Below are 19,764 nucleotides of genomic sequence, written 5' to 3' on the forward strand. Positions count from 1 at the left end.
AGAAATGATTTACTTTCACATAGATTCTGTCAGTTGTTCTTACATGACATGAAAAGTCCTGAATTTTACATCTATATAAGTTAAACTGTTGCAAAAAGCCTACTATATTAGAACTCAATTTATGAACTTTTATGTGAGAGGCAGACATGACTGGTAACTGCACATTTTACAAAATGGAATTTCCCAAAGATATTGGCTAACGTATGTATTTTCAATGCATTTTGAATCATTGTTGAAATCTATCTCACTCATACCAACATGTGATAGATATTTTCTTGTGTTGCTGTCAAATACTTTACAGCAGATTAGATTTTATAAATTACCACACTAGCATTCCAAATGTAATCCTCATGCAATGTCATAAGTAAGATCAATGTTAGTTTAGATCTGCTATTTATATACAAAACAGATCAAAGCTTGAGTGGGAGTCGCTAAAATAAAATAGTATCTTCCTATGGTCAAATTACAGTAATATGTAAATAATAAAAATGTTAGCTCAATACCCTCCCCAGTGAGACCATTTTATTAATTCAAATGCATATACATTTCCTGTGAAATTGAAATAAATTGTCCTTACTGATTGAATCTTTTCCTCCTGCAAGTAGATGGAGCCGAGTCTCAGGCAGATGGAATGCATGTCAAGTGCATCATTCACATAACACAAAGCACGTTCATAATATTCCTTAGCCTTGCTATAGTTTTCTTTCATATAGCTTAGATGTCCCAGTAAAGCCCACAGGTCTGGATTCTGTAACGTCAAAGTTGTCAGAGAATTTAACATTTAGTTTCCGTAGCAAAAGAATAAAAAATTATTATTGGAAAAATTGGATTTCCATGAAATATACATTTAAAGAACAGGGAATACAAGTTATTTCCAGTTATTAACAACAATCATAGGCCTGGACTTTACAGAAGTAACAATGGTAAAAAATGTCTGTGTTACTCAACATTACTTCTCGGAAACTGATGGCAACTTCTGGAGTAAATACTTACACGATTTAAAGCAGACATTCAGAAATTTTATGAAATTTTTAGAAATCATCACTGACAGTTATCTCCATAAGTGCTGAAGGCCCCGAAGAGTAGAATTAAGAAGAAATTACAGGACTGACAAGACTATTAGTCTGATTTTTAAAATCCTTGGAAAAGTAAAACTGGATTTTCATTAGTGTACTATGTTCATAGGTATGACTGAACAATATGAACGGTCCTGGAAAGCTGATTTTATATTTCTGAAATGGCAACATTTTTCATTGTAATAAACAAATTAACATATTGTAAAATATTTCATAATATTTGTGTCTAATATGAACAGAATAGACCAATCGAGTTTTGAGAAGATTTGTAACTCAGGTTGAGGTTCTGGGTGTAGGTTTGCTCGCTGAGCTGGAAGATTTGTTTTCAGATGTTTCATCACCATACTGGTAACATCATCAGGGACTCTGGATGAAGCACTGGTGGCATAGCCTGCTTTCTATTTGTGTGTTTGGGTTTCCTCGGGTTGGTGATGCCATTTCCTATGGTGACATCATTTCCTCTGGTGATGTTATTTCCTGTTCTTTATCTCAGGGGGTGGTAAATAGGATCCAAGTCAATGTGGTTGTTGATAGAGTTCCAGTTGGAATGCCGTGCTTCTAGGAATTCTCCTGTGTGTCTCTATTTGGCTTGTCCTAGGATGGATGTTTTGTCCCAGTCGAAGTGGTGACCTTCCTCATCCACATGTAAGGATACTAGTGAGAGTGGGTCATGTCTCTTTGTGGCTAGTTGATGTTCACGTATCATGGTGGCTAGTTTTCTGACTGTTTGTCCAATATAGTGTTTGTTACAGTTCTTGTCATTTTGTAAATGACATTAGTTTTGCTTGTTGTCTGTATAGGGTCCTTAGTTGCTGTTTTAGTGTGTTGGTGGGTTTGTGGGCAACATGATGTCAAGGGGTCTCAGTAGTATGGCAGTCATTGCTGAGATGTCTTTGATGTAAGGGAGAGTGGCTAGGGTTTCTGGACATGTTTTGTCTGCTTGTTTGGGTTTGTTGCTGAGAAATCGGCAGACTGTATTCATTAGGTACCTGTTCTTTTTGAATGCACTGAATAGGTGATTTTCCTCTGCTCTTTGTAGTTCTTCTGTGCTGCAGTGTGTGGTGGCTCACTGAAGTAATGTTCTAATGCAACTTCAGTTCGTGGGTGTTGGGAGGATTGCTTCTGTAGTTCAATATTTGGTCCATGTGTGTTGTTTTCCTGTAGACGCTGGTTTTAAGTTCCTCATTGGCTGTTTGCTCTGCTGTGACATCTAGGAATGGAAGTTTGTTGTTGTTTTCCTCCTCTTTAGTGAATTTTATGCCAGTAAGGGTACCATTGATGGTCTTGGAGTTTCCTCTAATTTGTTTCGTTTAGTGACGACAAAGGTGTCATCCACATAATGGATCCAAAGTTTGGGTTGGATGGTTGGCAGAGTTGTTTATTAGAGTCTCTGCATTACTGCCTCTGCTAAGAACCCTGATATCGGAGAACCCATGGGTGTTCCGCTGGTTTGCTGTAGGTTTTGTTATTGAAGGTGAAGTGGGTGATAAGGCATAGATCCACTTGCTTGACAACATTGTTCTTGCTGATGAAGTTGATGGTGTTTGGTGTATGTGTCTTTGGTTCTTCTAATAGTGTAGTCAGTGTTTCCTTGGCCAGGTTGATGTTGATGGATGAGAACAGGGCTGTTACATCAAAGGAGACCATTATTCATCCTCTTCCATCTTGGTGTCTTTGATGGTCTTCAGGAATTCTTGGGTGGAGTGGATGGAGTGGTGTGAGTCTTCTACTCAGTGTTTTTGTTTTTGGTGTAGCTCCTTGACCAATCTGTAAGTTGGTGTTCCAGGTAGTGAGATTATGGTCTGAGGAGGGCCATAGTGAATTTTGGGTAATCCATAGAAGCGTAGTGTGTTGGATCCATCAAGTTTTATTTTTTGGAAGTCGGTCTTGTTTATTTCTCCAGATTTCTGAAGTGTTTTGAGTAGGGCTGTGATTCGGTTCTCTAGTTGTGGGGTCAGGTCTATCGCCACTTGTTGGTAAGTGTTGGTATATCTGCAAGTAGTGCGTTCATTTTCTCAATGTAGTCTCTTTAATATAAAATGATTGTCAAGCGTCCTTTGTCTGCAGGTAGGATAACAATGTTTTTATCTTCTTTTTAGTCTTTCTAGTACTTTCCTTTCTTATGTATTGAGTGTGCTTCTTTCCTTTTTCCTGCTTAATGTTGGTGCGATTGTCTGTCTGAAGGGTTGCTGGGTCTCTTCTGTGAGTTGGTTGTCTTTCAGAGTTGTGTCTAATGCTGCTAAGAAATATTTTTTGTCTGCATCCTGGAAGTTGTAATTTAATCCTCTTACTAAAACGGCTTTTTCAGTGTCTGTTAAGGGTCAGTCCAGTAAGTATTTAATTCATGCTTCTATGTTGTCTGTGTTGTTATTTTGTGTAAGTTGGTCTAGCTTTTTCTGCAGGTCTAGTTTTTCATTTTCTGTGTTTGTCGCTGTCTAATGTCCATGGCTTGTTGTACTATATCTGTCAAATCATGGTCTGTTGCATTAGTGAATAAAGATTTTTGGCACAAAACCTCCCTATGCAGTATATTCAAAAAGAACGGTACCCAATGGACACAGTCCACCAATTTCTCAGCAACAAACCCAAACAAGCAGACAATACACATCCAGAAACCCTAGCCACACTCTCCTACATCTTGGAAATGACTGCCAGACTACTCAGACCTCTTGGCAACATGGTATCCCACAAACCCACCAACACACTAAAACAGCAAATAATGAACTTGAAGGAGCCTATCCGGACAACAAGCAAAACTAATGTCATTTACAAAATACCTTGCAAGGACTGTAACAAACACTACATTGGATAAACATGCAGAAAACTAGCCACCAGGCTACATGAACATCAACTAGCCACAAGAAGACTTGACCCTCTCTCACTAGTATCCTTACATACAGATGAGGAAGGACACTACTTCGACTGGTACAACACATCCATCCTAGGACAAGCCAAACAGAGATACACATTAGAATTCCTAGAAGCTTTCCAACTGGAACTCTATCAACAAACACATTGACTTGAATCCCTGAGAAAAAGAACAGGAAATAACATCACCAGAGGAAATGATGTCACCACAGGAAATGGCATCACCAACCCAAGGAAACCCAAACACATAAATAAAAAGTGGGATATACTATCAGTGCTTCATCCAGAGGCTCACTGATGATGTTACCTAGAATGGTGACGAAGCGTCTGAAAATGAACCTACATCCTCAGGCGACTGACTGTGTGGAGTTTGCACATTCTCCCCGTGTCTGCGTGGGTTTCCTCCGGGTGCTCCGGTTTCCTCCCACAGTCCAAAGATGTGTAGGTCAGGTGAATTGGCCATACTAAATTGCCCATAGTGTTAGGTAAGGGTAGGTGAATGTAGGGGTATGGGTGGGTTGCGCTTCGGCGGGTCGGTGTGGACTTGTTGGGCTGAAGGGCCTGTTTCCACACTGTAATGTAATCTAATGTAATCTAATCTAATCTAATTCAGAACCATAGACCAATCTTTATTTTATTCATCATAGAATGATTATTTTAAAAAAAGGTGAAAGGTAACAGAGTCTTTTAACATTCTTGTTTACTGTCCGTGAGTCTACTTCAGTGATTGGCTACTTACCCTATTTGGTGACATTACCTTTGATGCCCTGGATCATTTTAAGGATAATGCAAGGAGCCAAGAGAGTGGGAAACCTACAGTAAATAATACTCGCTGAGAAAAAGAATGAGAGAAACTGAAGAGATTAAAATCTGACAGATCTCCAAGATCTGACGATCTGCATTCCAGTGGATGAGCTGATTCCAATTTTCCAAAATTCCCTAGATTCTAAAATAGTCCTGGCAGATTGTAAATCAATGGATGGAATTCCACGACTCAACAAAGGATGGAGAGAGGAAAAATGGAACTACAGGCCAGTTTTTGGCATCAGGTTGAAACTAATAATGGGAAAGGAGACAGTTGTGACACACAGATTGCTGCGTATTTGTGTCACAAACATTTAAATAAAGTAATTGAATTGAAATTAATTGAATTTATTGTCACATGTACAGAAACACAGTGAAAAGCTTTGTCTTGCGAGCAATACAGGAAGATCACATAGTTAATTAGCATAGCTAAGTAAGTAATAGGTAAACAGCGGCAAAACAAAAACACAGGTACAGGCGGATGCCACGTGTTTGTGAGTCCATTCAGTATTCTAATAACAGTCGGGTAGAAACTGTTTCGAAACCAACTGGTGCGTGCGTTCAAGCTTCTGTACCTTCTCTCCAATGGTAGATATTGTAGAAAAGCATTGTCAGGGTGGGATTTATCTTTGAAAATGGTGGCCTTTCCTTGACACTGGGCTTGGTAGATGGATTCTATAGATGGGAGGTTGGCCTTTGTGATTGTCCGAATTGAATTCACCACTCTCTGTAACTATCTCTGATCTTAAATGGTACAGTTGCCATACCAGGTAGTAATACATCCAGACAAAATGCTCTCGATGGTGCACCTATAAAAGTTGGCAAGGGTATTCACCGTCATGCCAAATTTCCTCAGCTGCCTGAGGAAGAAGAGATGCTGTTGGGTCTTTGTAACTAGTGTGTCCACATGAAGAGTCCAAGAAAGCATGTTTTGATGACCACTCCCATGAGCTTGACAATCTTTACCTGCTCCACCTCTGTGCTGTTAATGTGTAGGGGGGCTTGAGTACATCCTGCTGAAAGTCAGTAACGAATTCCTTGGTGTTGCCTGCATTAAGAATTAGGTTGTTCTCAGTGCACCATCTTTCCAGGTCTTCCACCTCCCGTCTATTGTCTGTTTCGTCGCCATCTGAGATTCGACCGACTGTGGTGGTGTCAAGAGTAAACTTGTAAATGGCATTAGTCTAGTATTTGTCGACACAGTCATGGGTATACAGTGAATTCAGTAGGGAGCTGAGTACGCACCCCTGGGGGGGCACCAGTATTGAGTGTTAGTGAGGATGAAATATTGTCCTTAATCTTCACTGATTGTGGTCTGTGGGTCAGGAAACTGAGGATCCAGTTGCAGAGAGTCGGGCTTAGTCCAAGATCACTAAGTTTAGTAATCAGTCTCAAGGGGATAATAGTGTTGAAGGCTGAACTGTAATCAGTGAGTATTATTCTTACGTAGCTGTTCTTAGTGTCAAGATGTTCTTGGGAGGAGTGAAGGGCAAGTGATATGGCATCTGACATGGATCTGTTGGTTCGGTAGGCAAATTGGAGTGGGTAAAGAGTAGTGGGGAGGCTGGAGTTGATTAATGCCATGACCAGCCTTTCAGAGCACTTCATGACCACCGAAGTTAAGGCACCGTGCGGTAGTCATTGAGACATGCTGCATGAGCCTTCTTAGGCACAGGGATGATGTTGGCCCTCTTGAAACAGGCAGGGACAGTGGACTGCTGCAGGAAGAGGCCGAAGATGTAAGAGAAAACCTCTGCCACTTGATCTGTGCATGCTCATCTTCGAGACTATATAAATAATAAAGTCCCCATGATTGTCACATTCTTTGTTACAAGATCCATTCATTTCATGTTTAATGCTATAGAAGTACAGAGCAGTAGATGTAGAACAGTAGATTTTAAGCTCCTCCCATTAGAGTTTATGACTGTCTTTTTAGAATATAGAACATAGAAAAGTACAGCACAGAGCAGACCCTGTGACCCATGATGTTGTGCCAAGGATGAATCCTAATCTAAAATAAAATAACCTAGCCTATGCACCCATCAATTCACTACTGTCCATGTGCATGTCCAGCAGTCGCTTAAATGTCCCTAATGACTCTGCTTCCACCACCACCACTAACAACGCATTCCATGTGTTCACAAGTCTCTGCGTAAAGAAACTATCTCTGATGTCTCCTCTATACCTTCATCCTCACATCTTAAAACTATGATCCCTCGTGGCAGTCCATCCTGCCATGGCGAAAAGTCTCTGGCTATCAACTCTATCTGTGTCTGTCATTATCTCATATACCTCGATTAGATCACCTCTCTTCCTCCTTCTCTTCAGAGAGAAAAGTCCGAGCTCAGTCAAACTCTCTTCATAAGACAAGCCCACCAGTTCAGTCAGCATCCTGGTAAATCTTTTTTGCACCCTCTCCAAAGCCTCCGTATCTTTCCTATAATAGGGCGACCAGAACTGAACACAATATTCCAAGTGTGGTCTCACCAGAGTTTTGTAGAACTGTAGCAAAACCTCGTGGCTTTTAAACTTGATCTCCCTAGTAATGAAACCCAAAACATCATATGCTTTCTTAACAACCCTATCCACTTGGGTGGCAACTTTGGGGGACTATGCACTTGAACACCAAGATCCCGCTGTTCCTCCACACTGCCAAGAATCCTGTCTTTAATCTTATATTCAGCACTCAAGTTCGACCTTCCAAAATGCATCACTTTGCCTTTATCCAGGTTGAGCTCCATCTGCCATTTCTCAGCCCAGCTCTGCATCCTGTCAATGTCACACTGCAGCCTGCAACAGCCTTCGACCTTTGTGTCATCGACAAATTTACTAACCCACCCCTCAACCTCCTCTTCCAAGTCATTTATAAAAACTATCAAGAGCAGAGGCCCAAGAACAGAGCCCTCCGGGACACTACTCACCAGTGACCTCCAAGCAGAATACTTTCTATCTACAACCATTCTCTGCCTTCTGTCAGCCAACCAATTCTGAATTCAGAGAGCCAAATCTTCCTATATCCCATACCTCCTGACCTTATGAATGAGCTTATCATAGGGAACCTTATCAAATGCCTTGCTGAAGTCTACATATACCACATCCACTGCCCAACCTTCGTCAACCTGTCTAGTCACCTCCTCAAAGAACTCAATAAGATTTCTTTGAGGAGCACCTGCCCCTCACAAAGCCATGCTGATTGCTTTTAATCACACTATGCTTTTCCAAATATTCATAAACCTATCCCTCAGAAGTCTTTCCAAAACCTCACTGACCACCGACCTAAGGCTGATGTAAGATGTAAGTGTTTCTTAATTTCCATCCATTATTCTGTGTTCTGATCCCTCTGAGACAAGATTCTCTCAGTATAATCAGTCATTACTGTCAGGGAATTCCTCCTTTTCCATTCTGTCTGTTTTTTTTCAAAACATGGCATACTCTGAAATATTTATTTCCCAACCTCATCATCCAGTAATTAATTGTATCTCTCTCTCTCAATTAGAAATTAGATCCAAATCATTTCTCTCTCTTTGTCTCAGTGGTTCATTGATCTCATTGTGAATGTTTTATGCATTCAAATAAAGAGCACTTCATTTTAAGTATGTTATTACCAATATTTGCATAAATAACGCACAGTTGCCTGATTGCCACAGTGAGGCCTGAAGTTTCAGCTATCGTGATTGTGCTCACAATTTGGTTGGGTATGTGTGGTCAGAATGTTAAATTGAGCACTGGAACCAAAGTGAATGACTGGAAGACCACTGCCATTCCTGAACCATGTTTTGGCTTCAAAGGGGTGTTGTTGAAGAGCTCAACTGTTGACTATACTGTGTTCAATCGACCTAAATCAGCCATGCACTGATTGCAAGGTGGTACTCATCAAAACATCAGATGATCAACTTCTAAAATACAGGAATCCAGATGCAGAAGCAAACCAGTAAAAAAGTAGTACACTGGCAGTTTCCTGAAAACTGTGCACAAAACTCTTCCCACCTTGAATTTTGCTTTAACATTTGTCACAAATGTTCAATAAAAAGATAATCAATGCTTAATGGAAGGAGAAAGTTTATTGGCCAATTTATATTTGTTTATACTGTTAGAAGTAGCATCAGAAATAAAGCAAGCTAATTGGAAGCACAGATGCAGCTTACAGGGTTTGATGTGGCATCCATCTTTCAGATCTCCCTCTGAATTACATAGCTTCATGCATGTGCTATCGACTAGTTCATGATTCATGTATTTATGCTGAGAAATTCTGCACATGCTGTTCCAAACCTACCCAATATAAACATTCCTAAGAGAGTCAAAAAGTGCGGCACTGGAAAAGCACAGCAAGTCAGGCAGCATCCAAGGAGCAGGAGGATCAAAGTTTCATACATAAGACCTTCATCAGGAATGCGGGGCAGGGGGCTGAGAGATAAATAGGAGGTGAGTGTGAGGATGGGGGGAAGATAGCTGGGAGGGCAATGGGTGGATGCAGGTGGGGGGTAATTGTGATCGGTCAGTGGGGAGGATGGAGCAAATAGGTGGGAAGGAAGATGGGTTAAGAGGGTGGCACCAAGTTGGAGGTTTGGATCTGGGATGAGGTTGGGGGAGGGGAGATTTGGAAACTGGTGAAGTCAATGTTGATGCCATGTAGTTGAAGGGTCACGAGGCAGAAGATGAGGCGTTCTTCCTCAAGTTGTCGGGTAGCTTGGTTTCGGCAGTGGAAGAGGCCCAGGACTTGCATGTCATTGGGGGAGTGAGGTCCCACTGCCCTGTGGCTGCCCATTTCAACTCCTCCTCTCACTCACCAAGGACATGCAAGTCTTGGGCCTCCTCCACTGCCAAATCCAAGCCAACTGACAACTGGAGGAGCGCCTCATTTTAAGACAATAGCCATTCTGCCCTTCAAGCCTGCACCACCATTCAATATGATCATGGCTGATCATCCTCAATCAGTATCCTGTTCCTGCCTTATTTCCATAACCCTTGATTCCACTATCCTTGAGAGATCTATCCAACTCTTTCTTAAACGAATCCAGAGACTGGGCCTCCACTGCCTTCTGGGGCAGAGCATTCCACACACCCACCACTCTCTGGGTGAAGAAATTTCTCCTCATCTCTGTCCTAAATGGCCTACCCCTTACTTTTAAGCTGTGTCCTCTGGTTTGGGATTCACCCATCAACGGAAACATGTTTCCTGCCTCCAGAGTGTCCAATCCTTTAATAATCTTATACGTCTCAATCAGATCCCCTCTCAGTCTTCTAAACTCAAGGGTATACAAGCCCAGTCCCTCCAATCTTTCAACATAATATAGTCCCACCATTCCAGGAATTGACCTCGTGAACCTACGCTGCACTCCCTCAATAGCCAGAATGTCTTTCCTCAAATTTGGAGACCAGAACTGCACACAATATTTCAGGTGCGGTCTCACCAGGGCCCTGTACAGCTGCAGAAGAACCTCTTTGCTTCTATACTCAATCTCTCTTGTTATGAAGGCCAGCATGCTATTAGCCTTCTTCGCTACCTGCTGTACCTGCATGCTTGCCTTCATTGACTGGTGTACAAAAACACCCAGATCTCTCTGTACTGCCCCTTTACCTAACTTGACTCCATTTAGGTAGTAATCTACCTTCCTGTTCTTGCCACCAAAGTGGATAACCATACATTTATCCACATTAAACTGCATCTGCCATGCATCTGTGTACTCACCTAACCTGTCCAGGTCACCCTGTAATCTCCTAACATCCTCCTCACATTTCACCCTACCACCCAGCTTTGTATCATCAGCAAATTTGCTAATGTTACTATTAATACCATCTTCTATATCATTAATATATATTGTAAAAAGCTGCGGTCCCAGCACTGATCCCTGCGGTACCCCACTGGTCACTGCCTGCCATTCCGAAAGGGAGCTGTTTATCCTGTCAGCCAACCAATTTTCCATCCAAGTCAGTACTTTGCCCCCAATACCATGCACCCTAATCTTGCTCACTAACCTCCTATGTGGGACTTTATCAAAGGCTTTCTGAAAGTCCAAGTACACTACATCCACTGGATCTCCCTTGTCCATCTTCAGAGTTACATCTTCAAAAAATTCCAGAAGATTAGTCACGCATGATTTCCCCTTCATAAATCCATGTTGACTCTGACCTATCCTGTTACTGCTATCCAGATGTGTCGTAATTTCATCCTTTATATTTGACTCCAGCATCTTTCCCACCACTGAGGTCAGACTAACTGGTCTATAATTTCCTGCTTTCTCTCTCGCTCCTTTCTTAAAAAGTGGTACAACATTAGCCACCCTCCAATCTGCAGGAACTGATCCTGAGTCTATCAAACTCTGGAAAATAATCACCAACGCAGCCACGATTTCTAGAGCCACCTCCTTCAGTACCCTGGGATGTAGACCATCAGGCCCCGGGGTCTTATCAGCCTTCAGACCCAACAGTCTCTCCAACACCAATTCCTGGCAAATATAAATTCCCTTCAGTTCAGGTCCTTCAGCAACTGTTATCTATGGGAGATTGCTTGTGTCTTCCCCAGTGCACACAGATCTGAAGTACCAATTCAATTCTTCTGCCATTTCTTTGTTCCCCATAATATATTCCCCTGTTTCTGTCTTCAGGGGCCCAATTTTAGTCTTAACCATTTTTTTCCCTTTCACATACCTAAAAAAGCTTTTACTATCCTCCTTTATATTTTTGGCCAGTTTACCTTCGTACCTCATTTTTTCTCTGCGTATTTCCTTCTTAGTAATCCTCTGTTGTTCTTTAAAAGCTTCTCAGTCCTCCGCTTTGGGACCCTTCAGCCACACAGCATTAACATCGACTTCACCAGTTTCCAAATCTCCCCTCATCCCAGATCCAACCCTCCAACTCAGCACCGCCCTCCTGACCTGTCCTACCTGGCAATCGTCCTTCCCACATATTGGCTCTACACTCCCCACTGAGCTCTCAGAAGTATCCCTCATTTGCATCCACCCATCGCCCTCCCAGCTACCTTCCCCCTAGCCTCACACCCACCCTCCTATTTATCTCTCAGCACCCCCCCACCCCACCCCTCCCCAATTCCTGATGAAGGGCTTATGACCAAAATTTCAACTCTCCTGCTCATCAGATGCTGCCTGACCTGCTGTACATTTCCAGCACCACACTTTTCAACTCTGACTCTCCAGCATTTGCAGTCCTCACTTTCTCCTAACAGAGTCGTAGTCATACAGCACAGAAACAGAACTTCTGTCCAACTCGTCCATGTCAATCAAGTTTTCCAAAGTGAACTAGTCCCTTTTTGCCTGCATTTGGACTATATCTCTAAACCTTTCCTGTTCATGTGCCTGTCCAAATGTCTTTTAAATCTTTTAACTGTATCGGCATCTATCACTTTTTCTGGCAGTTCATTCCACATACGATCCACCCCTCTTTAAGTTTTCTTTGAGTTTGATAATGATTTTCTTTGCAACTTACAAAACAATTTATTATAGAATCTGACAATATACTTAAAATGCTGCCATTCTCAGTGCAGTTTTTTGTTGGATCCTCCCTTCTCCCTGTGTTTAGAAACAATGCAGCTGAAGTAGCCTCTCAGCTGGCAAATCATGAGGAAGAGGAACAGAAGTGACAATATGCTCTGATGGACATTGCGATGACAGAATTCATCAGGAATGCAGGAAAGTTGAATGTAAGCTCCATTCAGGAAGATTGTTGGGCATAAATTTCAGTGTGGTTTAGCTTCAGTGGGATATAGGAAATTCTAGAATAATTTATCCAACAATTGAACCAGGTCTCCATTCTCCTGAACTTACAGACTCATCTAATCTGTCTTTTCACTTACTTGATGGTCAATTCGACCTGCTTCCGCAAGAGACTCCTCTGCTTTTGCAAACTCCTCCTGAAGCATGTAAAGCCGGGCCAGAATCACATGATATTCACAACTTAGTCCATTTTCACCTAAAAGCATCTCATGTGTCAAGGCTCTTGTTGCAAACTAATAGTAAAAATAGAAAAAAGATAAATTTTATTGATTAACAATGGCTAAACATGTGGCGACCTACCAGAGTTATGCGAGCTTGTTATAAAGAAAAACAGACACAAAGGACAAGTAAAATTTAATGCTTGTATTGAAAAACATGCCATAAATGTTAGCATGTTGAAATTTACAGTCTATATATACACACACACAATGTTGTTAATTAGCTGGAATATTGTGCTAAGTTAAAGATCCTAGGCTTGCACTTCTCTGAGGCTTTGGAAAAGGCCAAACAATAAAGTTATTACTTGCCATGAAGGATAGACTCTGACAAAACATTGGTTGAAAAATAAATAAAAACTGAGAAGGAAATCAAAAATACAATAATTAAAATATGAGACAGGCAAGTGGATGAATAAAGAAAAAATACACTGGACTGAATTTTTCCAGGGGTTCAACACCGTTATCTGGTTTGACAATCTTCGGTTTCTTATAACTGCCTCATTCTTATTTAAACAACATTATGATCCAAGCTAGTCAGATCCCAGAGTGAAATCTGCCTTGGTAGACCCTTGTTCTTTCTTTTTTAATCATGGAGGTCAGTTGCTGAACAAATCCACACAAGTTTTAAGTGTACTTTTAACATAAAGAATAAAGCACATATTAGATAGACACAAACTATATTACACTAAATTACAAAAAAAATTGATATGAATATAATGAAATGATTTAAACTCTCCAGCAATATCCTCTCAAATAATAAACACCAAAGGATCACCACTATCTCCAAACTAAGGCTACTTGCTCAGCTTAGCACAGCTGCAACAATTCCCTTCTAGTGCGTTCTCTAGATACTGTACTTTCTGTTCAGCTAACTTTTCCCTGGGACACCAGAAACAAACAAGTTAAATTCACTATCATTTCAAATTCACAACAAATACATAAGCTCTCTAACCTCAGTTTTCAGTAGTCTTGCAAAATTTCTTAGTCAGGAGTTTGATATTCCTACCTTCACTCTCTGACATACCCATATACTGATCAACCTCCCTGTACCCCTTTGGTCAGCCAAAAGCATAGTTCTTTTTTCTAACTTTTTAAAAGAGATACTAAACACTAAACCCGGTCTCTTTATTTCAAGGGCTGTAAAATCTCAATAAAAGAAATGCTTGTATACAAACAGCCCTTCAGATGTCCTGGTACGCCCTCAAAAGTAACTGCAAAAATCAAACTAACCATGCCATCCCCGTCTTAGCACAAAATACTAAATATAAACTAAACTTGAATTATTTATTGTTCCTAACACCGACTGTGTGGTTATTTCAACTTTACATAACTATATAGGTTTGGTTTCTGCTTATTAGAATAGGATACTTGAAAAGAGTTTCTCTGAATCTTAATATTGATACACTGGGACCAATCTGTGTTCTGGAATTAACAATTTTGAAAGTTCAATAGATAGCAAAGTGGCAACATTTGTAATGCATATAGATGTCTAAAAATAAGTACTATAAAAAAAAACTACCAGTTATCAAGTGTTGCACACAGATTGCTCTCAAATATTTACTGTTTTGGCTATTCCCACTGAGAAGTTAACCTGTTCCTATTTCCAAAATATGATTAGGTGCTACATAAATCCAAGTCTTTTTTTAAAGTAAGACCTTTAGGCTAACCTGCAAAGCGTAAACATCCAAAAGAAACTTTGCTGCTTCCATGTAGATACTTCTTGTACATACAGGAATGGTCTCTCTCGGAGGGGGTTCGGGTACAGGAACAGCAGGCACTGGCTCCTCCGGCTGCACGGCTATTGCACCCTCAATAACCTCAAAGGTCTTTGGCATTTCTTCAAAAGACAGAACATGTGCAATAGTCTGACATTCTGTAGCTTGGCATAACTTTTTGATATAAACCTAAAGCAACATCAGTTAATTATAACATTAGTTAAATTTCACAAATCATCAGTTTGTGCATTTGCAAAGATTGACTCAACCGCACAAGTAAATTCAGGGAATTCAAATAAGCCTGTTAATTTGTTTATTTCTGATTTCTGTTGGAATGGATTATGGGATATCCACAATTCTTATGGTATCTTTATTAACCCCTATCTCCCCATAATTTATCTCAACACACTTATGTTAGTTAGCAGTGTGCATGATTTTCTCAACTGAGTAGGAATCTAGGAATAAGGTTTCCAGTGGGTGAATCCTTCCAATTTGAGTACTCATCCCTTGGCTATAGTTATTATCTCATTTTGTTCAGCCAAATTCCTAATCAAGTCAATAATTTGCTTTAAATTCCTTGCACTTCAAACCTAGCTAATGATATTTCATAAGCAAATCCACATACCTAACATCATAGACATTCCCCAGTCCACCTCTTCAGCCTCCTCATCCAAAGGTGTAATCAGGCTTTTAAGACATGATGTGCCAATAAATCCATTTACCAAAAAAAAAGGTTGTAATGTGGTATATCAGATTTCTAACATCAGGTTATTGATCCAGGATCCTGAGGGAAACCTAAACTTAAATCAGTGAGGCTGTGTTTGTAATTAGGCAGGCACAGCACAAAAACTGTTTTGCAGTGGGTTTTTACTGCTTGCACCAAAACCCCAATGCCTGGAGTACGACCACCAATGTCTTCTTGACAGCATTAGTTCTCAAGTTTACAAGTTGGAAAAGTTATTTTAACTGGAGGAACCACTATGACCAGGAAAAATATACAGACACCCTATGGTGGTAGGAATTGGAAGAGGTAAAAAAAAATCAGAAAAGACACCTGGAGCTTTGAAAAAAAATCTGAGCCATAATAGGTCATCAGCAGCAGTCATGAGAAAAGGAACAACTTCCATCGTCATGAGGCATTGTTGACATGTAGCAACATCAAATCGAGCACAGTGTCACCCAATCAAATTTAAACCTCCTTAAACCTAAAAGAAAAGCAGAGCATTTAACAAAGTTTTTTTGTTGGTTGCAACAGGATTGGCAGGGTTTGAATTTCATTGAGGGATTTGACCTGAGCAGCAAGTGCATTGGACACAAGCAGAGGCTCTGATTTGCTTCTAAGGTTGGCTGCAGATGTTCTCAGATTTCTACAAATAACCATGACTGGATGTTTAAATAATAGAACCTTAACACACAAGTATTCATTCTTGGGTATGTTCATACAGCAGGGAGTTTGAGATCCCAGTGTGGAGAGGCAGCAGACTATAACTCGTGCAAATAATTTAAATTCCATGGCACAGTTCAAGTACAGACTTTTCCCAAGGGTGTCATTTTCCTCTATCTCGAGGTCGCATGAGATGTGGTGAGAAGCGGCAATAATTGAGCAAGTTGGCCCTCAAGAAACACTACCTCTTCTTGCCATCTTACTATTTAGATTCTGCCCTAGAAGGTCCCTGGTTGAATGTCTCAACCTTCCATTAAATAAGACGTTAAGTGGCGAATAAATGACTATTTAAGGGTCTCAACTTGCCACTTTCCAGATTACATTCCTTGGCAAGCAAGAATAGTGTCCAATTTCCCAACTGGGAAACCAGGGCAAACTGCCAGTTGGTTTGGGGAGGAGTCTCCAATTGCCCCAGTTGCGGGGGGGCGGGGGACAATTGGAAATACAAATGGGGATGGGGGAAGTTTGGGTACAAAGTTGGTAGCTCCAAAAGCTAGATTTGTACTCTGCCTTTACTCCCTCTCCCATGATCCATACTGTGTGAGAAGAGTGTAACAATTTCTTCCCTTCTCACCGCATGATTCCCTAAGGAGTAAGCCTTAACTAGTAGGCGTTAGGACAGGAAAGTGCTGGTCTGTCATTGACTGACAACTTCTAGCAATTAGGGACTAGTGACAAGGCCTGTGATTCAACAAGAAATTCACCCACCTTGCCTTCAGCTCTTAACAAGATTCGGTGAATTATTCCAGCAGTGGGGTAGTGTGACAGTCGCCACCTTACACAACCATCCCACACCTTGAGAAAAAAAATGGGAAGATCGTGCCCTAAATGTTGAAAGTTGATATTTCTCTAATATGAAGATTATCTGTGCTATGATATAGCACTACTTACATATTTTACAACTAAACTATAACTAAAAACCTGGTAGTTTTTGTTAAACATAACAGCTAAGTGGGTGGAAAAAAATCAGAATTCATGTTTACCTACAAACTGTAAGATGTGTTTGCTAACCAAAAAATGTGTTTTCCCACCTACTTCAGAAGAAATTCATGTACTGCTGTGTAATGTACTCATCACAATGCCTACTTTCTTGCAGGCATTCTGTGGATATGTACATGAATACAACTTCAATAAAATGCCTGTTTATTTGGTATATGTGCAATAATTAAACATTTCAGTTGAATGTTTTTATAACATATTGCAAAAGCTGGAGTGCCAGGTCTTGTGTGATTCTAAAATAATTTACAAATATTACTTGAGCTGCTGGACTATATGGCCATTTGGTGCAGGATACGAATAAAAGTGGAATGTGTTCTTTGGTGCAAGCAGTTTGTTTCCGTATGTGACTTTCTGGAAACATTTGACTTTACACTATATATAATACTTGTTCTTATTGCACTTATATTTAAACATTCTGCATAATTTCTGTATTTTGCACATATTAAAGATAACAGTTGTAATATTTAAAACTTTTAATGGCTGCTCATCTTGCATAATGGTCAATAGGACCTGCTTCCTGACCTTGTCGACAGATTGGTGGTGCCTGATTCCTCTAAGAACCTCGCTGTGCCTTTCACCTTATCATTTTTTTTGTCAACATTTGGCAGAATATGGAGTGGGTGCCAACCAGAAGATTGACCAGATCAGCAAAATGCCCCTGTAACAACCCTGTGGAGGGCCATGTGAAGTTGCTGTCTCCCTTCTGATGTCCATAGAGAAAACAGTTTTCTCAAAGAACACCACTGACCGACTACTGACAAAGCACTCCCATTAACAGGGACCTCAAAGAAAAACCCATACATTTTTCAAACTTTGTCCACTCGCTCCTGGAGCAAACTTCATATTCCACAAACTGGTGATGTTCCCATCTGTCGATAGAGCATCTTCTGTTTGACAACAACATGGAAATGGATGGGACTGGCAAAGTCTCCGGTTTCAACTTTCCACAGAAAATCTGGGTAACCTGTAACTATTTGAGGATGGACCAAGGAAGATGCCCCTCAAGTGGAACATGAGGAACAGCTCCAATTAGCATTCAAATTACATGAGTGATTAGCGCTGCTGCTTCAAACTGATTCCAACCTTGGGTGACTGTGTGGAATTTACAAGTACTCCCCAGGTCTGTTTAGGTTTCCGTGGAGTGCTCTGGTTTTCTCTGACAGTCCAAAGATGTGCAGGTTATGTGGACTGGCTATGTTAAATTTCCCTGTTGTGCCCACGAATATGCAGGCTAGGTGGATTAGCCGTGGGGTATTGTGTGTGTGTGGGGGGGGTGGTGGCGGTGGTGCAGGCTGGCGTTGGATCTGTGTGGGATACACTTTGGATGGTCGGTGTAGACTCAGGCCCAAATAGCCTCCATCTACACTCTGTGATTCTATACTGAACTGCTGCCCTGTGAGATCATTGAATCATTGTTACTAGCATGGTACTTGTATACAACTATTTGTAATTTCTGGGTTATAAATATGAATTAGGAAACAATTGAAAATGACTTTGAATTTAATTTTTTTAGCACACAACTTGAGTTATCCAATCATTATCGAACCAATTAACTAAAGTACAGCTCAGACTCATTTTCCTTTTTTGAATCCTGACTAGCTCCACCAAACTAGGCTAGTAATAAGAGGTAAAAACAATGACTGCAGATGCTGGAAATCAGATTCAGGATTAGTGGTGCTGGAAGAGCACAGCAGTTCAGGCAGCATCCAAGGAGCTTTGAAATCGACGTTTTGGGCAAAAGCCATTCATCAGGAATAAAGGCAGTGATCCTGAAGCATGGAGAGATAAGCTAGAGGAGGATGGGGATGGGGAGAAAGTAGCATAGAGTACAATGGGTGAGTGGAGGAGGGGATGAAGGTGATAGGTCAGGGAGGAGAGGGTGGAGTGGATAGGTGGAAAAGGAGATTGGCAGGTAGGACAAGTCTGAACAAGTCATGGGGACAGTGCTGAGCTGGAAGTTTGGAACTAGGGTGAGGTGGGGGAAGGGGAAATGAGGAAACTGTTGAAGTCCACATTGATGCCCTGGGGTTGAAGTGTTCCGAGGCAGAAGATGAGGCGTTCTTCCTCCAGGCGTCTGGTGGTGAGGGAGCAGCGGTGAAGGAGGCCCAGGACCTCCATGTCCTCGGCAGAATGGGAGGGGGAGTTGAAATGTTGGGCCACGGGGCGGTATGGTTGATTGGTGCGGGTGTCCCGGAGATGTTCCCTAAAGCAGTCTGCTAGGAGGCGCCCAGTCTCCCCAATGTAGAGGAGACCACATCGGGAGCAACGGATACAATAAATGATATTAGTGGATGTGCAAGTGAAACTTTGATGGATGTGGAAGGCTCCTTTAGGGCCTTGGATAGAGGTGAGGGAGGAGGTGTGGGCGCAGGTTTTATAGTTCCTGCGGTGGCAGGGGAAAGTGCCAGAATGGGAGGGTGGGTTGTAGGGGGGCATGGACATGACCAGGTAGTCAGGGAGGGAACGGTCTTTGCGGAAGGTGGAAAGGGGTGGGGAAGGAAATATATCCCTGGTGGTGGGGTCTTTTTGGAGGTTGCGGAAATGTCGGCGGATGTTTTGGTTTCTGCGAAGGTTGGTCGGGTGGAAGGTGAGCACCAGGGGCGTTCTGTCCTTGTTATGGTTGGAGGGGTGGGGTCTGAGGGCGGAGGTGCGGGATGTGGATAAGATGCGTTGGAGGGCATCTTTAACCATGTGGGAAGGGAAATTGCGGTTTCTAAAGAAGGAGGCCATCTGGTGTGTTCTGTGGTGAAACTGGTCCTCCTGGGAGCAGATATGGCGGAGGCGGAGGAATTGGGAATACGGGATGGCATTTTTGCAAGAGGTAGGGTGGGAAGAGGTGTAATCCAGGTAGCTGTGGGAGTCGGTGGGTTTGTAAAATATGTCAGTGTCAAGTCGGTCATCATTAATGGA

General features: G+C 41.6%; 1 protein-coding gene across 1 annotated transcript in view; it reads right to left on the minus strand.

Moving 5' to 3' along the window:
• The window catches only part of cfap70 (cilia and flagella associated protein 70), a 95,602-nt gene that overhangs the window by 11,973 nt on the left and 63,865 nt on the right, over nt 1-19,764 (minus strand). Inside the window, exons 22-24 of the mRNA XM_043712078.2 lie at nt 14,364-14,533; nt 12,559-12,711; nt 578-748 (exon numbers count right to left, since the gene is read on the minus strand). Of these exons, the coding sequence (XP_043568013.2) occupies nt 578-748; nt 12,559-12,711; nt 14,364-14,533 (494 nt within the window). The remainder of the gene's footprint in view (nt 1-577; nt 749-12,558; nt 12,712-14,363; nt 14,534-19,764) is intronic.

Source organism: Chiloscyllium plagiosum, unplaced genomic scaffold, assembly GCF_037043375.1.
Source record: "Chiloscyllium plagiosum isolate Xiang-an unplaced genomic scaffold, Cpla_swu_hap1 HiC_scaffold_20, whole genome shotgun sequence".
NCBI lineage: Eukaryota > Metazoa > Chordata > Chondrichthyes > Orectolobiformes > Hemiscylliidae > Chiloscyllium > Chiloscyllium plagiosum.